The sequence below is a fragment of the Astatotilapia calliptera genome, chromosome 10 (assembly GCF_900246225.1).
Source record: "Astatotilapia calliptera chromosome 10, fAstCal1.2, whole genome shotgun sequence".
In the NCBI taxonomy this organism is placed as follows: Eukaryota; Metazoa; Chordata; class Actinopteri; order Cichliformes; family Cichlidae; genus Astatotilapia; species Astatotilapia calliptera.
In genome coordinates, this window is record NC_039311.1 from 15,126,448 (window position 1) to 15,144,760 (window position 18,313).

The following is an 18,313-nucleotide window of genomic DNA, read 5'->3' on the forward strand; positions in this document are numbered from 1 at the left end:
TTTTCAGCCCTGCTGTCACAGGTGTATAACATCAAGCACCTAGCCATGCTGTCTCCCATTACAAATATTTGGGAATGAACATGTTGTGCTAAAGAGCTGAATGTGAGTTTGATAGGATATTTCTATTACAGGAAGTCACTTCCTGAAGTTGTTCTCCATCTAGATAGTACACAGTCAGCTGTAGTATTATTGTACAGTGGAAGTGTTCAGGAGCCACACAATGTAGCAGATCATATGAAGTTACAGTGTAGTGCATGAAAGTCGGCAGTGCTCTGCTCGCTCAGTAACTGCAGAGGTCCAAATGTCCTCTGGCATTAACATCAGCACAAGCTGGGAGCTACATAACGTGAGTTTCCATGGCTGTGCAGCTCCTGTAGGTGTAATGTATATGTAGCCCTGCACTTTTGTCCATATAGTATATATGTATATATATTCATTGTTTATACATTGGGAAGAAAACTTAAATGTAGAATAGATGTATCTCTCATCACATCACAAAATTAAATAGAAGGACACAATAATGGATAATCAGAGTCTTTTACACATAGTGGCGTAGTAGTGGCGTTATCTTCATGGCTTGTCTCGTTTGGTGATGTAGAGAAGACTGGTTATTTTGAGCACAACTTACTTGCAGCACTGTTAAAAGAGATTTAAAATATTAGAAGGTCTGGGTTGTAATCAGTCAGTCTCTGTACTCCACACGTGTATTCTGTGCGTTACCTTTACGATTTTCCTCCACCTTGAAACAACAGCAAGAAGAGCAGTGAGGCCCACAACCACCAGCCCAGCTATCATGGGCCCCAGTGGGAACTTCAGGGTTTTGTCTGTAAAAATGAAGATTAAAACATTAATAACCAAGCCATAATATCATGCACTGATTTTTATAATCCACTTAACAACTTAATGTGGAGATGTGGCTTGGGTAGCATTGCAGAGTGCTGATCTAGTGAGCTCACCTGTTATTGTGACTTGGAAATGCCTGCTGCTACTTCCATACATAGGAGAGTCCACTGTGCATGTGTACATGCCTCCATGCAAGGTTTTCTTCACTTTGCTGGATGTCAGCTGACTTGTTAAGCCATTATTGATCACAGAGAGGCCATCTGCTAGTAGATCCACCAGGCTTCCATTTAGTGACCATGTCACAGAGGAGACAAGTGGATTGGCCCTTGTGTCACACTCCAAGACAAGGTCATCCTCTTCTTCAACTGTAACTTCCACTGTTTCAGAGATATTTGGGGCGACTGAAAAATGATCAGTGCAAATATTAATGCTTGTGAGATTATTGAAGTAATTTTTTCCAGATAGATGCACATCAACGTAACCAACCTAGCAGCTACACTGATTCAAACCGAAATATTCCATGACCAGCCTGCCATTAAAATTTGCACAGGTATGTTGGGTGTGTTTGTATGATTCCATCCCTCCCTCCTCTTAAAATGGAAATTCCCTGTTAAAGTGCTGTTGTCATGCAGGAATGTGACCACAGAACAACTAGTTCAAATCTTTTCAAAAACCCAGATGTCAGTTTACTATAAAAACCCAAACGTTGTACTCATGATCACTGATAATCGTGGACAAATCAGGGCTAGAATAAAGATGGGATCGTGGTCAGTTCCTTCCAGTCACGCTTCCTGCAAGTCCACTTGAATGGTCCATGCGTAGTTTGGTGTTCTCCATGGTCGAGACTAGTCACTCCACTCCGAGTGGGCACGAGGACTACTAGTATAATATGTTAAAGATCTACATATTGTGGTGCTGTACTTTTTCCCTGAGATCAGTGAAAAATATATGAACTAACAGGTAACGAACCCTACTTTGGTTGGTCCTTTAGTTTAAAACCTGTTAAATGCTAATGACCCCAGTACTGGGGGCAAGATGGAAAACATCAGGTTTCACGAGATGTGCCGCCACATTTGTTTTTTAAAATATAAACATCTGTGGCATCCACAGAAAAATCAAAATGTTTTGTGAGCTCAAGGCTCAAAAACATTTTCTACGATCACCAAACACAGCTAAAACAACATATAATTAAAGAGCAAGTAGACATGTAGCAAAACTGCATGTTTCATCACGCTCCAACCAAAGTTCTCTGAACCAGCAGCAAAACAAGACCAAAATTATGCATCCCACTTGAAAAACATGATGAATTTTGTCCTACCTTTGCTTCCTTTCTTTCAAAACAAATCCACATAAAAATGCATTTCCTGAATACTTCCATCTTTCAATGTGCTTTGTGTTCTGTCTTATTTGCTTGTTTACACACAGATAAATTACAGCCTATGGCAGCATATTTTCTTCTATATTCTGTTTTATAGAATATAACCCCTCCGTGTCCAGGATGTGCACATCAGCATCACTGACAGGGTGGCTGCTGGCCTGTAGGTCTAAACAGACTGCAGAGTCCTGGCCTGATGAGGTAGCTTTTCTGTGTTGTGTCATCAGCTTAGAGGTTGTTTGATTTCACTGATGTATAATTTTACAAAAATGCTCCTTGTACTTAAACACATAGACTAGATCCTTGGGGTGGACCAATTTTCTGACATAGCATGTTTTTTGGTTTGAAAGCCACAGAGACGCATTGTTTAGAGAAAATGTGTCTCAGGATCACCAAAAGGTTTTCGTTTAGGCATGGGTTGTAATTCTCTCCTCAAGTATTCTTTAGGTGGCTTCCTGGCTGGTCAAATGTCCAACTGGGAATGTCACATCTACCCAGGGCCATTTTGATATGATGTTCTTCTGCTGCCCTACCCGGCATGTTTGCGAGGATGTCGTTCGCTCTGTGTTGTAGTGTCCTGATGACAACCTGTTTATGCTCCAGAGTATGATGACAATCCAACCTTGAATACTGATACATATTAAAGATAGTGGTGCAACGGATCCAAAATCTCACGGTTCGGATCGGATCACAGTTTTAAGTCATGGATCGGATAAATTTTCGGATCAGCAAAAAAAGACAAAAAGACAAAACTTTAACTCGCCATTTACTTATTTAAGTATTTTTTGGCTATTAAAAAACATTCAACTCAAGACTCATTCCACGCAATTATATAAAAACAAATTAAGGTGCAATATAGGGCAGTACAGGGCTTTGTATTTACCACTCCACTGTGATATAATGAGCAGTCACGGTCACGAAGCTTTCCGTTGCCCTGGAGGTCCACCCATTTGTAGTTAGGGCAACAGAAGATGCCTGGAACAGTTCAGGCATAACTTTAGACTTTTCCTGCTCATACATGCTTGGAACGATCTTGTCACTGAAGTGGACGCGCAACGGGATATCATAGCGTGGCTCAAGCATGTTCATCATAGTTTAAACCCCCTTTTTTGCACAACGGAATACGGCCTTATAATAGTTTTAGCCCGGTCGGACTGGGCAGCAAAGGGCTGCTTAAATGCTGGAAACTCCTCTGCTCCTCCACTTGGACTGCTAGCGCTGGCCATAACTATGGCTTGACAGACTGACCACGCACACCATACACATACAGTGATCCGTTGCCCCACTATTTAAAGATCATAAAACTGAACTCAGTCAGTCAGTGTGATAGTTTTGGTCATTATGCAGTTATATTGTTTCTGATTCCTAACTTGGCTAAATAATTTCAAATTCATCTAAAAGTGATTCAGTATTGGCTGGGAGTATTAATATATAAATACAATAAACAGATCAGATCAGAATTCTTTTTTTTTTTTTTTTGTGTCCTGTTTGGATCTTTAGCCATCAGAATTGTTGTCTTAATGCCAAGAAAGATGCCAAGCGGATTTATTTTGCCAAGTGGATCATCATGACCTTGCCATATTGGTCCATTTGATTGACCTTTATTATAATTATGAATTTATTTTATTTTCGGATGCTACAAACAGGACAGACATGACTGGGGGATAGGACAGGGAGAAAGAATGAAAGAAAGAGAGGGAGAGAAACAAAAAAAGAGGGGAGAAGAGAGGGTGAGAAGGGGGGGAAGAAAGAAAGAAAAACAAACAAAACACCTGGATCACCTGTATGGAGAAAAAAAAACAGAAGAGAAAGCAAACAAAAAAAAGAGCAACATCACCATCACAATAAACTAGCTAGCAGTAGATAACAGTAGATACTGAATATTAAACGCTATTGTGCAGCACGCAAGAAAGGCAGCGCACAATGTGCTTTGAGGCAGCAGCCAAGAAGGGTGTAGTCCGCGTCTGTGAACACCCGTGTGTACACCTGTGTGCACACCTGTGTGGATCAGCATGCTTGTATTACAAAGGTTTCTCCATGTAACGATCTGCTAGGGAGTGTGGGGAGCCATAGCCCCGTCCCCCAGGGTATGAAGCAGGTATGGAGGAGATCCAGGCCCCAGATATCCAGAGGCCCCAGAGTACAAGGACTCGAGGAGGACCACCAAAAGGGGGGGAACCGTGCCACCGTCCTGGGAAGAGCTGAGTAGAGCCCCAAACGAGAGGTCACCCAGCAGCTACGGAGCAGAGGCCAGAGGGGGTTGCAGTGGCGTGCCCGCGGGCTCTGCCGGCAGCCAGCTGTGCCAAAGAGGACCGAGCTTCAGGCCCAGAGGCCAGAGGCCTGAGGGCACCCCACCCCCCGGAAGGGGCTCAGCCCAGCCCCAGTTGACAAGAACCACCAACACACCAACGTCTGAGGGCATCAGCCACCGGCAGGGAGTGTGGTGAGGGGAGATAGGCCTCCGTACTTAGGAGGGCCTGAGATGTACCCAGAGAGGTTGAGTCTAAGACCCAACCTGACATATAGACACAGACGAACAGGCGCACGCGGACACAAACGTGCATTCCCAGCCCCATATACACAACCAAATACTTGGCACTCACCCACGTGTAGACAGACACAAATAGACACTGCACAGATAGTCACACTCCCCAAACATACTCTATATCCCAGGTCCAGGTACCCCCGCCCCCAGAGGGGCAAGCCGCACCTAGACCCAGGAGATGTTACCCTTCTCTCTGGGGTGGAGGCAAGTGGACCACCTCCTTATCTGCAGTAGCCGGGAGGCCCCGCATCCCGGACCCCAATCTGATGGCCAGCACCTCCTCCCAGCCCCCCAGCCCTGACGGCTAACAGAACCGGGCTGAGTGAAGACCCCAAACCTCCCTACGCCCGCTCATATGTAGTGTTGCTGTGTGCTGTTCTAAAGTGCATTTAAAACATCAGAGAGCAGCACGGCTCCTCCCGAAAACCTTTAGTGTCTATATGCATTTAAAATTGAGGGTAGGGCACCAGCGCCAGAGGTGGGTTGGAGTACACCGACCATCCTCTGGATGCAGTAAAACGTGCCCACCCCCAAGGCCCTATATGTATGTGTTATGTGAGAGTGTGAGTAATGTGGATGTCTAGGTTGCAGAATAAAATTGAGGCACAGGCGGCCAGAAGGGGACAGAGGGGGAATGCCTCCCCTGCACCCTGGTGACATACCTGCACCCCAAGCCCTACGTGTGTGGGTGGGTGTGGTAGAGCGGGAATAGGGAGGCAGCTGAGGATGGGGAGGGAAGAAAGGGAGGGGCAAGCGGCCCCTCCCTGGGGCCAGCTCCCCTGCTGACCCCAGTAGGCACCCCCACACTCTGGAACCCACCAGGGCAAGGGGGCCCAGGCCCATCCGGACTGGGGCCCGCAGCAGCAGCACCGCCCAGCCCCAAGACAATAGACACCCAGGCTGAGTTCATTCTCTACCTCTCCTATATCTCTCCCCCACCTGCAGTGAGGTGGGGTGCAGTGAGCTCCTGTAGAGAGGAGACCACCTGCAAAGATATAACAACCTCCCCACCAGTTAGAGAGCCCCCTAGTTGGGCCGATGCACCAGAGGTCCCCTGCACTGGGGCTGAGCCCCCCTGCACCCACCCGCCCACAGCTCCGGCAACACAACAGCCAGGACTCAAGCCCCCAAGGCCCAGCCAGCACCCCAGACCGGGGGCGGAGCACCCCCAGACCCCCAAGCCTCCGCGCCCGTCCCGGACCTACCCAGGGGCAGCCAGGCTACCAGGCCAGTAACCAACGTCCGCCAGCACAGACCCTCCCCCATCTCCGCTGTACGCAGCCACAAGGAAAACACCATCTAAGAGCCATCAGGGCCCCTACCCAGGTCATGGCCACATCCCCCGGGTTAGGCCCTCCAGGGAAAACGTCCCTAGGGACTCCCCAGACACCGTAAGGCCGTCCCTACCACCATATCAACCACAATAGTGAAGGCAGGATCAAACCATGACCCCCCACCCCAACTAGGTGATTAAGTCAATCAAATGAGCCCAAAGGGATTGATCAAATGTGATGGCAGAGGCTGTATCAAGATTAATGTGATCTATTGGATGGTTTTTATATTGGTTAGAATTAAGATTATTTTTATTTTTCCAGTTAATGAGGACCATTTTCTTGGTAATGCATAGGGCCGTAAAAACAACGTGGGCTGTGTTTATTTCTGCAGTGACCTCATCCAAGTTGCCCAGCAAGCATACTAAAGGGGAGGCTGGAATGTTACATTTCAGACACTTTGATAAGTCTTCACATATCTCACGCCAAAACTTCTGAACTGGTGGACAGAACCAAAGAGCGTGGATGTAATTGTCCGGTGTGTTTGCTGTGCTGTGTGAGCAGTTGTTGGAAGGCATATTCATAATTTACCGTGTTCATAATTTTGCAGGCGAAGTCTTTGTACTGAGAATGTATTCTTTTTATTAATAATTTCATTTAATTCTAGTTTTGTCTTGCATATTTTGTTTAATATTTCTTGATCTTGTTGTGACACATAGGCTTTTTCTAAGAATTTGATGTTTTTTTCTAGTTCCTGAATATTTTTGTTTTCTTCTTTCTTCTTATGTGATGAGAAAGAGATTATTTTACTTCTCATCACGGCTTTCCCTGCTTCCCAGAGGACAGATGCTGATGTTCCTGGAATGTCATTAAAGCCTAAGTATAGAGTCCATTCTTTTTTAAAGTATTTGATAAACTCTTCGTCTTTGGGCAGTGATGTATTAAATCTCCAGTTTTTACTTGGTGTAGTATTATTCTTCTGTATTAGTGTTAAAGATACAGGAGCATGATCACTGACAGCTATAGGATGAATCTCAGTGTCTGAAATGTTACTTAGCAGTGAGCTGCTGACCAGAAAACAATCCAGACGAGAGTAGGAGTGATGGACATGTGAGAAGAAAGAATATTCCTTACTGTTGGGGTGAAGGGAGCGCCATGCATCGCAAAGACCAAAGTCGCTCATATACTGTTTGATTATATTTGTGGACTGCCAATTACGCTGAGTTCCTGCTGTATTGAGCCTATACATTTCTTCATTTAGTCCCAGGTTGAGGTCTCCCCCAAGAACAATTGTGCAGTCTAGGTGTTCGGAGAGTGTACTAAAAAAACCATGGAAGAATGAGGGGTCATCAACATTTGGACCATATATACTTACAATACATAGCTTTTGGTTAAGTATAGATAGTTTGACGATTAGGAATCTGCCCTCTGGATCTATAACTGTATCGAGTACTGTGAAATTAATATTTTTATGTATTAGAATTGCTACTCCTCTTTGTCTAGAATTATAACAGGCTGAGAACACATTAGGAAACTCAGGTGTTTTAAGTTTATTCAAACCTGTGACAGGCATGTGGATCTCTTGTAATAAAACAACGTCTGCCTGTAATTTTTTAAGAATTCTGATCTGTATAAAAAAAAATTACAGATTAGAATTCTTTAAGGGGACTTACATGTGACATTCAGGGTGACAGAGACTTGATCTGTGGAATTGCCTTTTTGGTGGCAAGTGAACTTGGCACCATTATCTTCATAGGTTGGTGTGACACACAGACTGCTGCGATTCTTGTTGTTCCCTTCCTTCAGAAGAACTGCTGCATCATTCCTCAGCCAGACCAGCTCTTCTTCAGCTTTAGTAACACCAAGCGTACAAACCAGCGATACAGGGTCATTGAGCTTTACCTGTATAACACCCTCATCGTTGAATGCAGGTTTAGACTGGATATTAATGCCTTTAGGATGGGGAAGAAAAGGAAGTTGAGTAAGATCGGGGGAGTAAATCTTGACAATATAAATAGTGACAAGAAAACTGATTGAGATACATTCCCTGTGACCAGGTCTTTCTAAAACAACAAACTTACCTAAAACGTGCACTGCATAGAGGACGAGGAAATGGAAAACTGCGGCTCTGAGGATAAACTTCATTTTGCTTTGCCTTCAATGAACCTGGAGGAAAGGAAGAGATCATTAGAAAAAGCACTGGTATGCAATTCATTTACAATTTTAAGCTAAAGCATTACAAGTTTTTTCAGATGTGGCATACCACCAGACACCGCATTCTGTTGTGTTCTTCATCGAGAGCTAGTAAGACCTCTAACCATTTACTTAACAGGACAAACAACAGACCAAAAATACGTTAAACATTAGTCTCTCGGAATTTTAGCCTCAGATTAAATTTACATTCCAGACAAAAGTGCAAACATTTTCTCCTCTGCACTTCTAAAAAAAGAGAAAGCCATTAAAAAACATTCAACTTATTTATCCTTCTGTAACCTTAAAAAAAAATAACTACCTGATCTGAATGACCTGAAAATGTCTGTGTTACACAGGTTTTAAGCAGATGAGCTGCTGTGTTAAACTGTTGACTGGCTGTACATTTACAAACCTGGTTTAAAAATCAGCTAGCATCAAAATATCTCAAAATCCGTCTACAGAAAAAAAAAGGGATTTTTCTGATTTAAGTTTAAATCAGACTATTTCCAACTCTGGCAACCAGAACTTTATGACTCAGAAAGGAAACACATTTGTTTAAAAATACTTTTTTTTCAGCATTTGTTAGATATTAAGGACAGCATTAAAAATCCTAAAAAAACCTCTCCGGATTTAAAACTATAAGAAAGATTTTAGGAATTATACTATATATATATATATATATATATATATATATATATATATATATATATATATATAACAAATTTAATTGCTGAAGCATCAGAATCTATGCCTCAGCAAACAGTGGAAAATTTTGAAGCAAAGTTTAGCCAAGCATATTTCACAAGCTATATATATATATATATATATATATATATATATATATATATATATATATATATATATATATATATATATATATATATATATAAATGTTTCGCATTCTGAGATGAGTTAGACGAATTTACCTGATGAAGCTTGTATCTTGTCTGTGTTACATGAGGGTATGAATGACTGTTTTAACCTGGATCAGCTCCTAGTCCGTACTTCGCAGGTCCCTTTTTATAACTACCGTCTCGTTCAAAATGCCTTTCTTATAATAGTATTTGCCTTCATGTCAACACCCTTTAAATCCTCCCACCCATGACTTTTTTCCATCTTTTATTGTGGACACTTTTAACACAAGGAAAACCTTTATTGGCTGTAGCCATTACAATGGCACTAAAAGTAAACTGGGTGTGTGTGCCAAGTTAAAAAACACCCTTTTTAATAGTTAAATTTTTATTTTATCACAAACCCTTAAAATCAATGGTTGGAGGGTTTCAAAATTAAATTAAAATTCTTTAAAATCAGTGTACTTCTACACATTTATTTATGAAGCAAGTTACAATGGAAGCCCATTAATTATTTCTAATACTATAAAATAATACAAAATATATAAATTACTTATACATTAAATTTGTGTGTGTCCTTGAAAAGGAGCGGAAGGCATTGTTATTTTGCTGTGGGAAAAGGGATAAATGTAACTATAGTGTTTGTGGATTTACTTCCTTGTCAATTTTCCTGCCTTTCCTGTTAATGTCAGATGAGTGACGGTAAACGCAGATCAGTGCAATGGAAGTTTGTGAGTATATAAAAACATGTAAGAATTTTTTTTTTTCTAAAAACCTAACAAATGTTAATGAGACGTGACGTGAAATTTGAACTGTAACAGAAATTTCAAAGACATGGGTTTACTGCTCTGTAACATGCTAATAATTCAGGGTTGCCCTAAGTTTTTTTTTTTAAATCAGCATTTCTGAACCAACTGCTGGACCGACAACAACAAAAATGTGCTAATTTAATGAGCATTTGTGAGGAATGCAAATAATGTTACTACCCTTACTGATAGCTTGTGAAATATGCTTGGCTAAACTTTGCTTCAAAATTTTCCACTGTTTGCTGAGGCATAGATTCTGATGCTTCAGCAATTAAATTTGTTAAGTCACAGTGCTGTGCATGCAATGTTTGACTCCAGGTGGAGTAGACGTCTAAAAGTAGCTTTAAAGCAAGACCTGCAGCGGACACACTACGCCTAGTTATTACTTTACATCAGAAATAAATCAGAAATCAAATTTGAAGCAGGAAAAAGGCCAGCTTCCTCTCCCTTTTATTCTTGCGACTTAGCACATATGCTAAAGTGCAAGTTGTAATAATAACCATCGCCTTCACGGTTGGACCGTCTTCATTCATCTATTTCACCACTGCCAATGCTGTACTTTTTAATCTATGACAGATTTCTGCGCTCGCTCTTTAAGAAAGCCTTATGTGATCACACAAAGATCAAAGGTTAGCTGCAATTGCAACACAAACAGAGGTGTAAAAAGACACTCTTTATGATGCTGTTGCACAATTGACTGGATCGCACACTATGGACAGGAAACTCTTTCTATCCATGTGCAGGCACACACACACACACACACACACACACACACACACACACACACACACACACACACACACACACACACACACACTTTTCAGCTCTACTGTGTAAACTAATTCTTTAACTTCTGACTGAGCCCATGGCCAGGTTAAAATCAGTTTGATCAAGTGGACATGATATGTATTAGGTGTTCATTTCCACACTGTGCCTTTTTGGAGTTTCAGTGATTAAATCACCATCAGTCGTCAGGCAATTCATTAACATATAAATGTAAGTTTATAGGATTTACAGGTCCCCATGTGTTGTGAGAGGTGGTCTATTCTCAATAGTCAGTCGACTATAAAGACTATAAAGTCAAGTTATCTGTAAATGCTTGTGAGTAAATGTTTGAGTTGTAGAGCGGTCGGGTTTTTGTGCTCATGTGACTTTGTTGATTTATGTGACACGAGGAAGGACAACTCCAAAAATCATTAGTCAAAGTCCATTCAGAGGGAGCTACAATCAATGGCTAATACCAGCACACACAAACACAAACAGCATGACTGCCCTGCACCAATTACTCAAAGCCTGCAGATCAGATGCCATCAAAATTCCTTGTATACACTGAAAAACAAGGCATTCCTCATCAGATTACCACTGAGCCCTGCAAGACCACTCAAACGCGCAAGTAAACCCACACGACAAAATATGCCATGTAACATATTCACAAAGCACGCAGTCGTACACTGCACACAGAGCAAATACTCAAACACGTTGCATTCCCTCCCCCAACTTCAAGACACGTTTGTCAGCCCTGTTTTGATCCTTGTATCAGAAAGGTCTTCTGTTCTTTTCCAAAACCTCTCCAGCCGTCACCTCCCATGTTTATTTTCTCTATTTTGTTTAATCTGTTGTTTCCACCACCACATCCCAAAACCACATAATTTAATCAATAACTTCTAAGAAGTGCATGTGTCGCACTTCTAAACCCAGATAGGCCAATTGCCCCTCTTACCCTTGCACTCTCTTACCCCACTCCCTCCCTGCCACTCTCGCTCCCTCCCACCAGTGCTTTCTAACTTTTCTCTCTCCTCTCTCCCGTCTGTATTCTCTTTCTGTGTTTGAATGGAGAAGCTGGATTCACCGGAACCAGCACACCCCTTGCCCGGTGCAGGGCCCGTTGCTGAGGTTTCTGTTGCTAAGACGGCAGGGGCTGTGGAAGACGAGGGTGCATCATGGGTGAGATCCAAACTCTTTGAGTGTAGTTGCATGAAACGCTTGTTGCCGCAGGCTTACAGAGAAGAACTCTACCAAGTGTTACGACTCACAGGCCCACTGGTAAGTAGCAGAAAGTGGTCTTCTTTTTCTTCTTTTCCTTTTTAGTTGGGGGATCCCATGATTATAATACGCACAGTCAGCACACTCCTGCAGTGCAGAATTACTGTTTTTAGTGCAGGTTTACATAATGTAGTGAAACTAGTCACTATTTCTCAAATAAAACTGAATATACTGCATGCCTAAGAAAAAATGTTGTCTATACTGACTGAATATTAATGCAGACAAGTCTGTGCCTTGTGATTTCACAACACTGCTTTGCCAAGTACTGACAAGTCCCCTGGACACAGTTAATGGCAATAAATCACTGTGCTTTCACCGTACCAGCAAATTATTAAAGTCCTGCTTGTTTCTACAGCTGCTGTCGCGGATTCTGAACTTCCTCCTGTCATTTGTTATCACCATATTCTGTGGTCACATTAGCAATGCAGCACTGGCTGGATATGCACTGGCCTCAGCGGTACGTACTGTACTCCTTTTCAGAACAGTTAATTTTAGCACCACTGCTTTGTCTGCTTCTTGTGGGTTGTTATGGTAGCGCAATAAGACCACTTTCTCTCTAAATTGTTTGTCTTTTTGCATACTGGAGGTGATGCAGGTTTGCCTGAATGTACTGGTATGTGTAAAATACAGTGCAGGTCTACATCTCAGCTGAGTGACATAGCCAAGCAGCAACCTCTGTGGATGAGTAGCCACTATGGATGGCTCCATAAGCAATTCAATTCACCAAAATTAACCAAATTTAAAAACAATATGGTAAAAAAAAACCAAAAACAAAACTTTGTAGCTTATGCATCTTTTCAGAACAACTATACAGGAACTTTATTATAACTTATTTGCAAAGCAGAAATTCAACTACTATTTTGTTCATTGAGTGCAACAGAAGAGACAAATCCACGTGGTGAAACAAAGAGCAGCAACATAGCTAATAACTCTTATTACTATAGTGGTTTCTATAGTTAGTTATATGAGAAGTGAGAAAAGAAAAGGAAAATCAGAACCACTGATGCATGCAGTGAAGGGATCCAGTGGCTCTGTTACGCCGTGAGGTCCTGTTACAGGTATGAGTTGGGTCCAGTTGTCACCTCAGAGGGAAGGGACACTGCAAATTAATTTAAAAACAAACAACAAAAAACAAACAAACTGGCGGTTGCCAAGGCTACCCCTCAGCCTCCTAGTAGATGTGACAAGTGGTCTAAATGGTATAAATCTGAAAATCCTAGGAAAGGACCTATAACCTTGAGGTCGAGGTCACCAGGATTCAAAATCATCCAAGATTTTTCGTAGATACGTCTAAGATATGAATTTGAAACTCCTGGTCACCTCATTCTCGAGTTATTGTATTTACAAACTTGGGTGTTGACGCTGCCTTCCCACCTGCCCAGAGAGTGGATAAAAATATCTCATCAGCCTTTTACAGCTGAGGGGTAAAAAATACTGAGTTACTGGGTTTAGCCTGTTAAGCAACATTTCTAGCCTGTTCCTACGTACACAAGGCATGAAGGGTTGATGAATGGTTCCTTAAGGCAAAACTTTAATTTGTGATAGGCTTTAATTGTACTTATTCATAATGTTAATGAACAGCCTACTTACAGTTCTGACTGCACTTAGAGGGCAAACACTTCACTTTAAGCTTTTTGGGGTTCACTTTTTTTTTTTTTTTTTGCCTGTCCTGTTTGGCTCTTTTGCCATCAGAATTATTGTCTAAAGGTGAAGAAAGATGCCCAATGGATTTACTTTACCAAATAGACCATCCCAGCCTTGCCGTAATGGTCTATTTGATTCACCTTTTATTATTTATTTTGTTTTATTTTCACTTGCTAAATACGGGACAGACTTGACTGGGGAAAAGAAAGGGGAGAAAGAAAGAGGGAAAGAAAAACAGTGGAGAAGAGGGACGGGGATAAAGTGCAAAAAACAAAAACCAACAAAATAAGCAGACAAAAAATACATATATCAATCACCTGGATCACCTGTTGAGAAAGAAAAAAGAGAAAACAAGCAGAAGAAAAAAAAAGAGCAACACAATAAACAACATCACGATGATCTATGGGAATATAACAGTAAATACTAAATATTAAACACTACTGTGTAGCACGTAAGATCGACAGCGCACAGTGTGCTTAGAGGTAGGAGCCAAAAAGGGTGTAGTTTGTGTGGGTGAGCACCTGTGTGTACACCTGTGAGCATGAGCGCGCTTGTATTTAAAAGGTTCCTACATGTAATGATCTGTTAGAGCAGCGGTCCCCAACCCCCGGGCCTCGGGCCGCGAGAGTTGAGGCTCAGGTGTGAAATGTATGGTTTTCAGGGTTTTTATCGGTTTTCAGCGTTATTTTGTTATCGTTTTTATCGTTTACTCGGTTTTCCTGGGTCTTTTCACGTGTGTTATGAATAAATCTTCTTTTTTTCAGTACCGGTACTAGTTTTGTTTTGTTGTATTTATCTGCGACACCTGAAAATATTGTTGGTCATAAACCGGTCCGTGGCGCAAAAAAGGTTGGGGACCGCTGTGTTAGAGGGTGTGGGGAGCCACAGCCCCGTCCTCCAGGGCATGAAGCAGGTATGGAGGAGATCAAAACTCCAGACATCCAGAGGCCCTCAGAACACAAGAGACCAAGGAAGACCAACAGAGGGGCAGCCGCGCCACTATCCCAGAAAGAGCTGAGGAGAGCCCCAGATGAGGGCTCACTCAGCAGCCGCGGAGCAGAAGCCAGGGGGGGGGTTGCAGTGACATGCCCGTGAGCTCTGTCGGCAGCCAGCTGTGCCAGAGTGACCGAGCCCCAGGCTGAGAGGCTGAGGGCACCCCACCCCGGAAGTGGCCGAGCGAGCCCCAGGCTCCAGGCCCCGACAAGCAGCCACCCGGAGTGAGCCAGTGTGTACCCGGACGCCCATCCTTGGACACAAACAACCACCAATGCACCGATGTCTGAGGGAGTCCGCCACTGGCAGGGGAAGGGGTGGGGGGAGATAGGCCTCCATACCTTGGAGGTCCTGAGATGTCCCCAGAGAGGTTTCATCTGATACCCAACCTGACATATAGACACAGACATACAGGCACACACAGATACAAACATCCATTCCCACCCTCATGCTCTCATATGCAATTACTCAACACTCACCCAACGTGGAGACAGACATAAAGAGACGCTGTACACACGATCACACTCCCCAAGCGTACTCTATACCCCAGGTCAAGGTACCCTTGCCCCTGGAGGGGGAAACTGCACCCAGACCCAGGTAGTGTTACCCTTTTCCCTGGGGTGGAGAGAAGCAGACTGCCCCGACTCGGCAGCAGCAGGGAGGCCCCACATTCCAGACCCCAATTGGATGACCAGCTCCTCCTCCTAGCCCCCCCGCTCCAGCAGGCTGCAGAGAACGGGGGTGTGTGAAGACTCCAAACCTCCCTCCACCCGCTCATATGTAGTGTTGATGCATGTGTGTTCTAAGGTGCATTTAAAACGCAGGAGGACATGGAGCTACCTGCTAGAGAGCAGCAGGTAAGCGCATAGCCCCTCCTGCTAGCCCTCAATGTCTACATGTATTTAAAATTGAGAGGTGTGCAACGACGCCAGGGGTGAGGTGTACACCCTGATGGTAATTTGGAGTCCGTGTAGCGTGCCCACCCCTAAGATCCTATATGTATGTGTAATGAGAGTGTGAGTAATGTGAATGTCTAAGTTGTTGGATAAAACTGAGGCACAGGCAGCCAGAAGGGGACAGATGGGGGGGGGGGGGGGGGGGGGGTGCCTCCCCTGCACCCTGGTGACACACCTTTACCCCAAGGCCCTGCATGTGTGGGTGATTGTGGTGGAGCGGGAAGAGGGAGGCAGCTGGAGATGGGGAGGGAAGGAAGGGAGGGGTAAGTGACCCCTCCCTGGGGCCAGCTCCCCCGCTGACCCCAGTAGGCACCCCCATTGTCTGCAACCTGCCAGGGAAAGGGGGCCCAGGCCCATCCGGACCGGGGCCCAGTTCAGCAGCACCGCCTGGCCCCACAAAGCCCGGGACAGCCCACCCGACCCCACCACAGAGAAAACTGCACTCACCCCGTCATCCACTCATCTTCCAGACTACACAAGACAATAGACACCCAGACTGAGAGCTTCCTCACCTCTCCTATATTTCCCCCTCCTGCAGAGTGAGTTTCTGAAGAGAGGAGACCTCCTGCAAGATGTAACAGCCTCCCCCACCAGTCGAAGAGCCCCCCAGGTGGCTCGATGCACTGGCGGCACCCTGCGCCAGGGCTGGGCCCCCATACACCCACCCGCCCACAACCCAGGCGACACACCAACCAGGACCCAAGCCCCCAAGGCCCAGCCAGGGCCCCAGCCCAGAGACGGGGTTCACTTTAACATGTTAACCATTTTGTAATTTAGAGCACTACCCTGGGCTAGAAGTTGATGTTGGGTTGTTTTGGCTGTCGTGTGCACAATCTTTCTGACTGTAATTGAAACCTTTTCAGTTTGAGATGGCGAGGCACTAGTTGGATATTGAGTTTCTGAATGTGGCTTGTTGCACATTTAACCCTTGTGTGGTGTTCATATTTTTGTTACTCAGCCAGTGTTCATGGGTCTGGTGGACCCGCTAGAGTTTTGGCTTTCCAAATTAACACTATCAAACAATTTTATGTTAAATTACTGAACAGATGTTTACTTCATCCCAATTACAAGACATGTGAACAGCAAACATGGTTAATTTTTTCCCTTTACCTTTGTTAGATCACATTTATGAATTAATGTGCTCCTCGTTTTTTTTTAGTTTTTTTTTTTTAATAAAATGTTATAAAAAAAATAAATCAGTTATAATCAAGTGGAGTGAGTGGTAAGACACAACACATTTACACGTGAAGCAATATGTTCCACAACTAAATGGGATCAGCTGCTCATCAATGGTGACATTAGGCCCAGGGTTGTAAAACAGGGGAGGTGGTGCACACACTTATCCCACACTGTCCTGATGGCAGCTAGCTTGTCTCTTTGCCGTCGAGCTGGTCTGTCGTCTCGGTTATCAAAACGGATAATCCTGGAGATTTTGTGGAAGTTTTCCAGAGACATTGATGCACGGAAAGGTTCTTGCTGGTTTCTGCATCCCACAGGGATTCTGTCGATTCCCCTTTGGACCTGAAAACTCCTGCAAGGATAAGAACCCCAAAGTAGGCCTTTGGGGTTCTTAGATGAATTTGGTCCATCTCCTTCGACCTCTCTCCAAAAAAACACCTTCCTTCTAGATTACTGCAATCCAGAATAATTTTCTGGATGGAATCTGGGATGAAAAGCTCAAATGAAGACTTGATGTCCTGCACATGAGTAACTGTCAGCCGTGTTGGCCCTGGCTTATCCCAGTAACAGCTCTGCAGGGTGGCTCATTTCTTGGGCAAGAAGACCATTCAATTTCACCAGTTATTGACATCCATGTTTCTTCACTTGCTGTCTGGTGGGCTTGTTCTGGTCCTGGAGCTGGCTGCAGATGGGGTACTCGTCTTCGTTTTGTTACTAAATGGTGCTCAACCTCATCCTCTTCTTCAAAGTCACTGTCAGACTCTGAATTTTCAGAAATGTGAAATATTCTGAAACCTCTTTGTCAACATCATCATCCGAAGCCCCTCTCTCTTCCAAAATCAATTGGATGGCCCTCGCAGCAGATAATCTTTTGCCATCTTGATCAGTTGGGATAAAGAACCACACTGGCAAAGTCTTATTTATAGTATTATGCCCCTAATTTGCAGGTGGGACAGGGTATGAGAAAATAAAATTTGGATCCCTCAAGAAAGAGGGTAAAATGTGCGGGAATGTCAGAGCAGACGGTGTTGATAGTTGAATTTTCAACAATGTTGCAACTTTGTGCGGGAGCAGGAGGGGAAGAAAACACTATCAGCAGCACCAGAAAGGAGGAAGACAGAGTGTGGGAACACAGGACCTACACTTTCAACACTTTTATTAGACCTGGGTCCAGTGGACCCAAACACCTTGTATGTAATGTAAATGCGTGGGGGGAGGTACAGTATGAGGTCATTGAAAATTAGTTTGGATTTATGTTCTTCACAGAAAATAAGCCAAAGCCAATGAATTTCAGGTTGAAAAAATAATTAATTGTTTAATTTTTCTTTTGAAAAAAACTGAAAATGGGTCTCACAGACCAGAACACCATACAAGGGTTAAAACACAACTGAATGAAATATTTAGAAAATTCAAACTTCTACTAAGCACTGGTTAATATCAACTAATGAATCATGTACATTCTCTTAGGAGGGGCTGTCGCCTGTACTCTAACTGAAAAACAACGTTGTTAAGGAAACAAGCACAATAGCATACCAAATCTAGTTATTATCAAAAACAAAATCTCATGCGTTTATGAATTTTAAGAATGCACATAAAAGTGATACTATAAAATAT

The 18,313-nt window shown here is 43.5% G+C and overlaps 2 protein-coding genes across 4 annotated transcripts in view; one reads left to right on the forward strand and one right to left on the reverse strand.

Annotated features, from left to right (window-relative positions):
- Positions 1-18,313, reverse strand: part of tmigd1 (transmembrane and immunoglobulin domain containing 1) — a 20,273-nt gene continuing 1,960 nt past the window's right edge. Inside the window, exons 1-6 of one of the 2 annotated variants that reach the window (XM_026181756.1) lie at positions 9,154-9,214; positions 8,116-8,200; positions 7,708-7,986; positions 957-1,244; positions 721-824; positions 1-636 (exon numbers count right to left, since the gene is read on the reverse strand). In XM_026181756.1, coding sequence (XP_026037541.1) covers positions 625-636; positions 721-824; positions 957-1,244; positions 7,708-7,986; positions 8,116-8,179 — 747 coding nt within the window. In that variant the 5' untranslated portion in view covers positions 8,180-8,200; positions 9,154-9,214 and the 3' untranslated portion in view covers positions 1-624. Of the gene's footprint in view, positions 637-720; positions 825-956; positions 1,245-7,707; positions 7,987-8,115; positions 8,201-9,153; positions 9,215-18,313 lie in introns of those variants that run through there. The other variant, XM_026181757.1, reaches the window with a different exon arrangement.
- The window catches only part of slc47a1 (solute carrier family 47 member 1), a 26,641-nt gene continuing 19,928 nt past the window's right edge, over positions 11,601-18,313 (forward strand). The window contains exons 1-2 of one of the 2 annotated variants that reach the window (XR_003273576.1): positions 11,601-11,927; positions 12,283-12,384. Coding sequence is in view for 1 of the 2 variants with exons in the window: in XM_026181750.1 (XP_026037535.1) it covers positions 11,715-11,927; positions 12,283-12,384 (315 nt within the window). In the remaining variant the exon portion in view is untranslated. The remainder of the gene's footprint in view (positions 11,928-12,282; positions 12,385-18,313) is intronic. The other variant, XM_026181750.1, reaches the window with a different exon arrangement.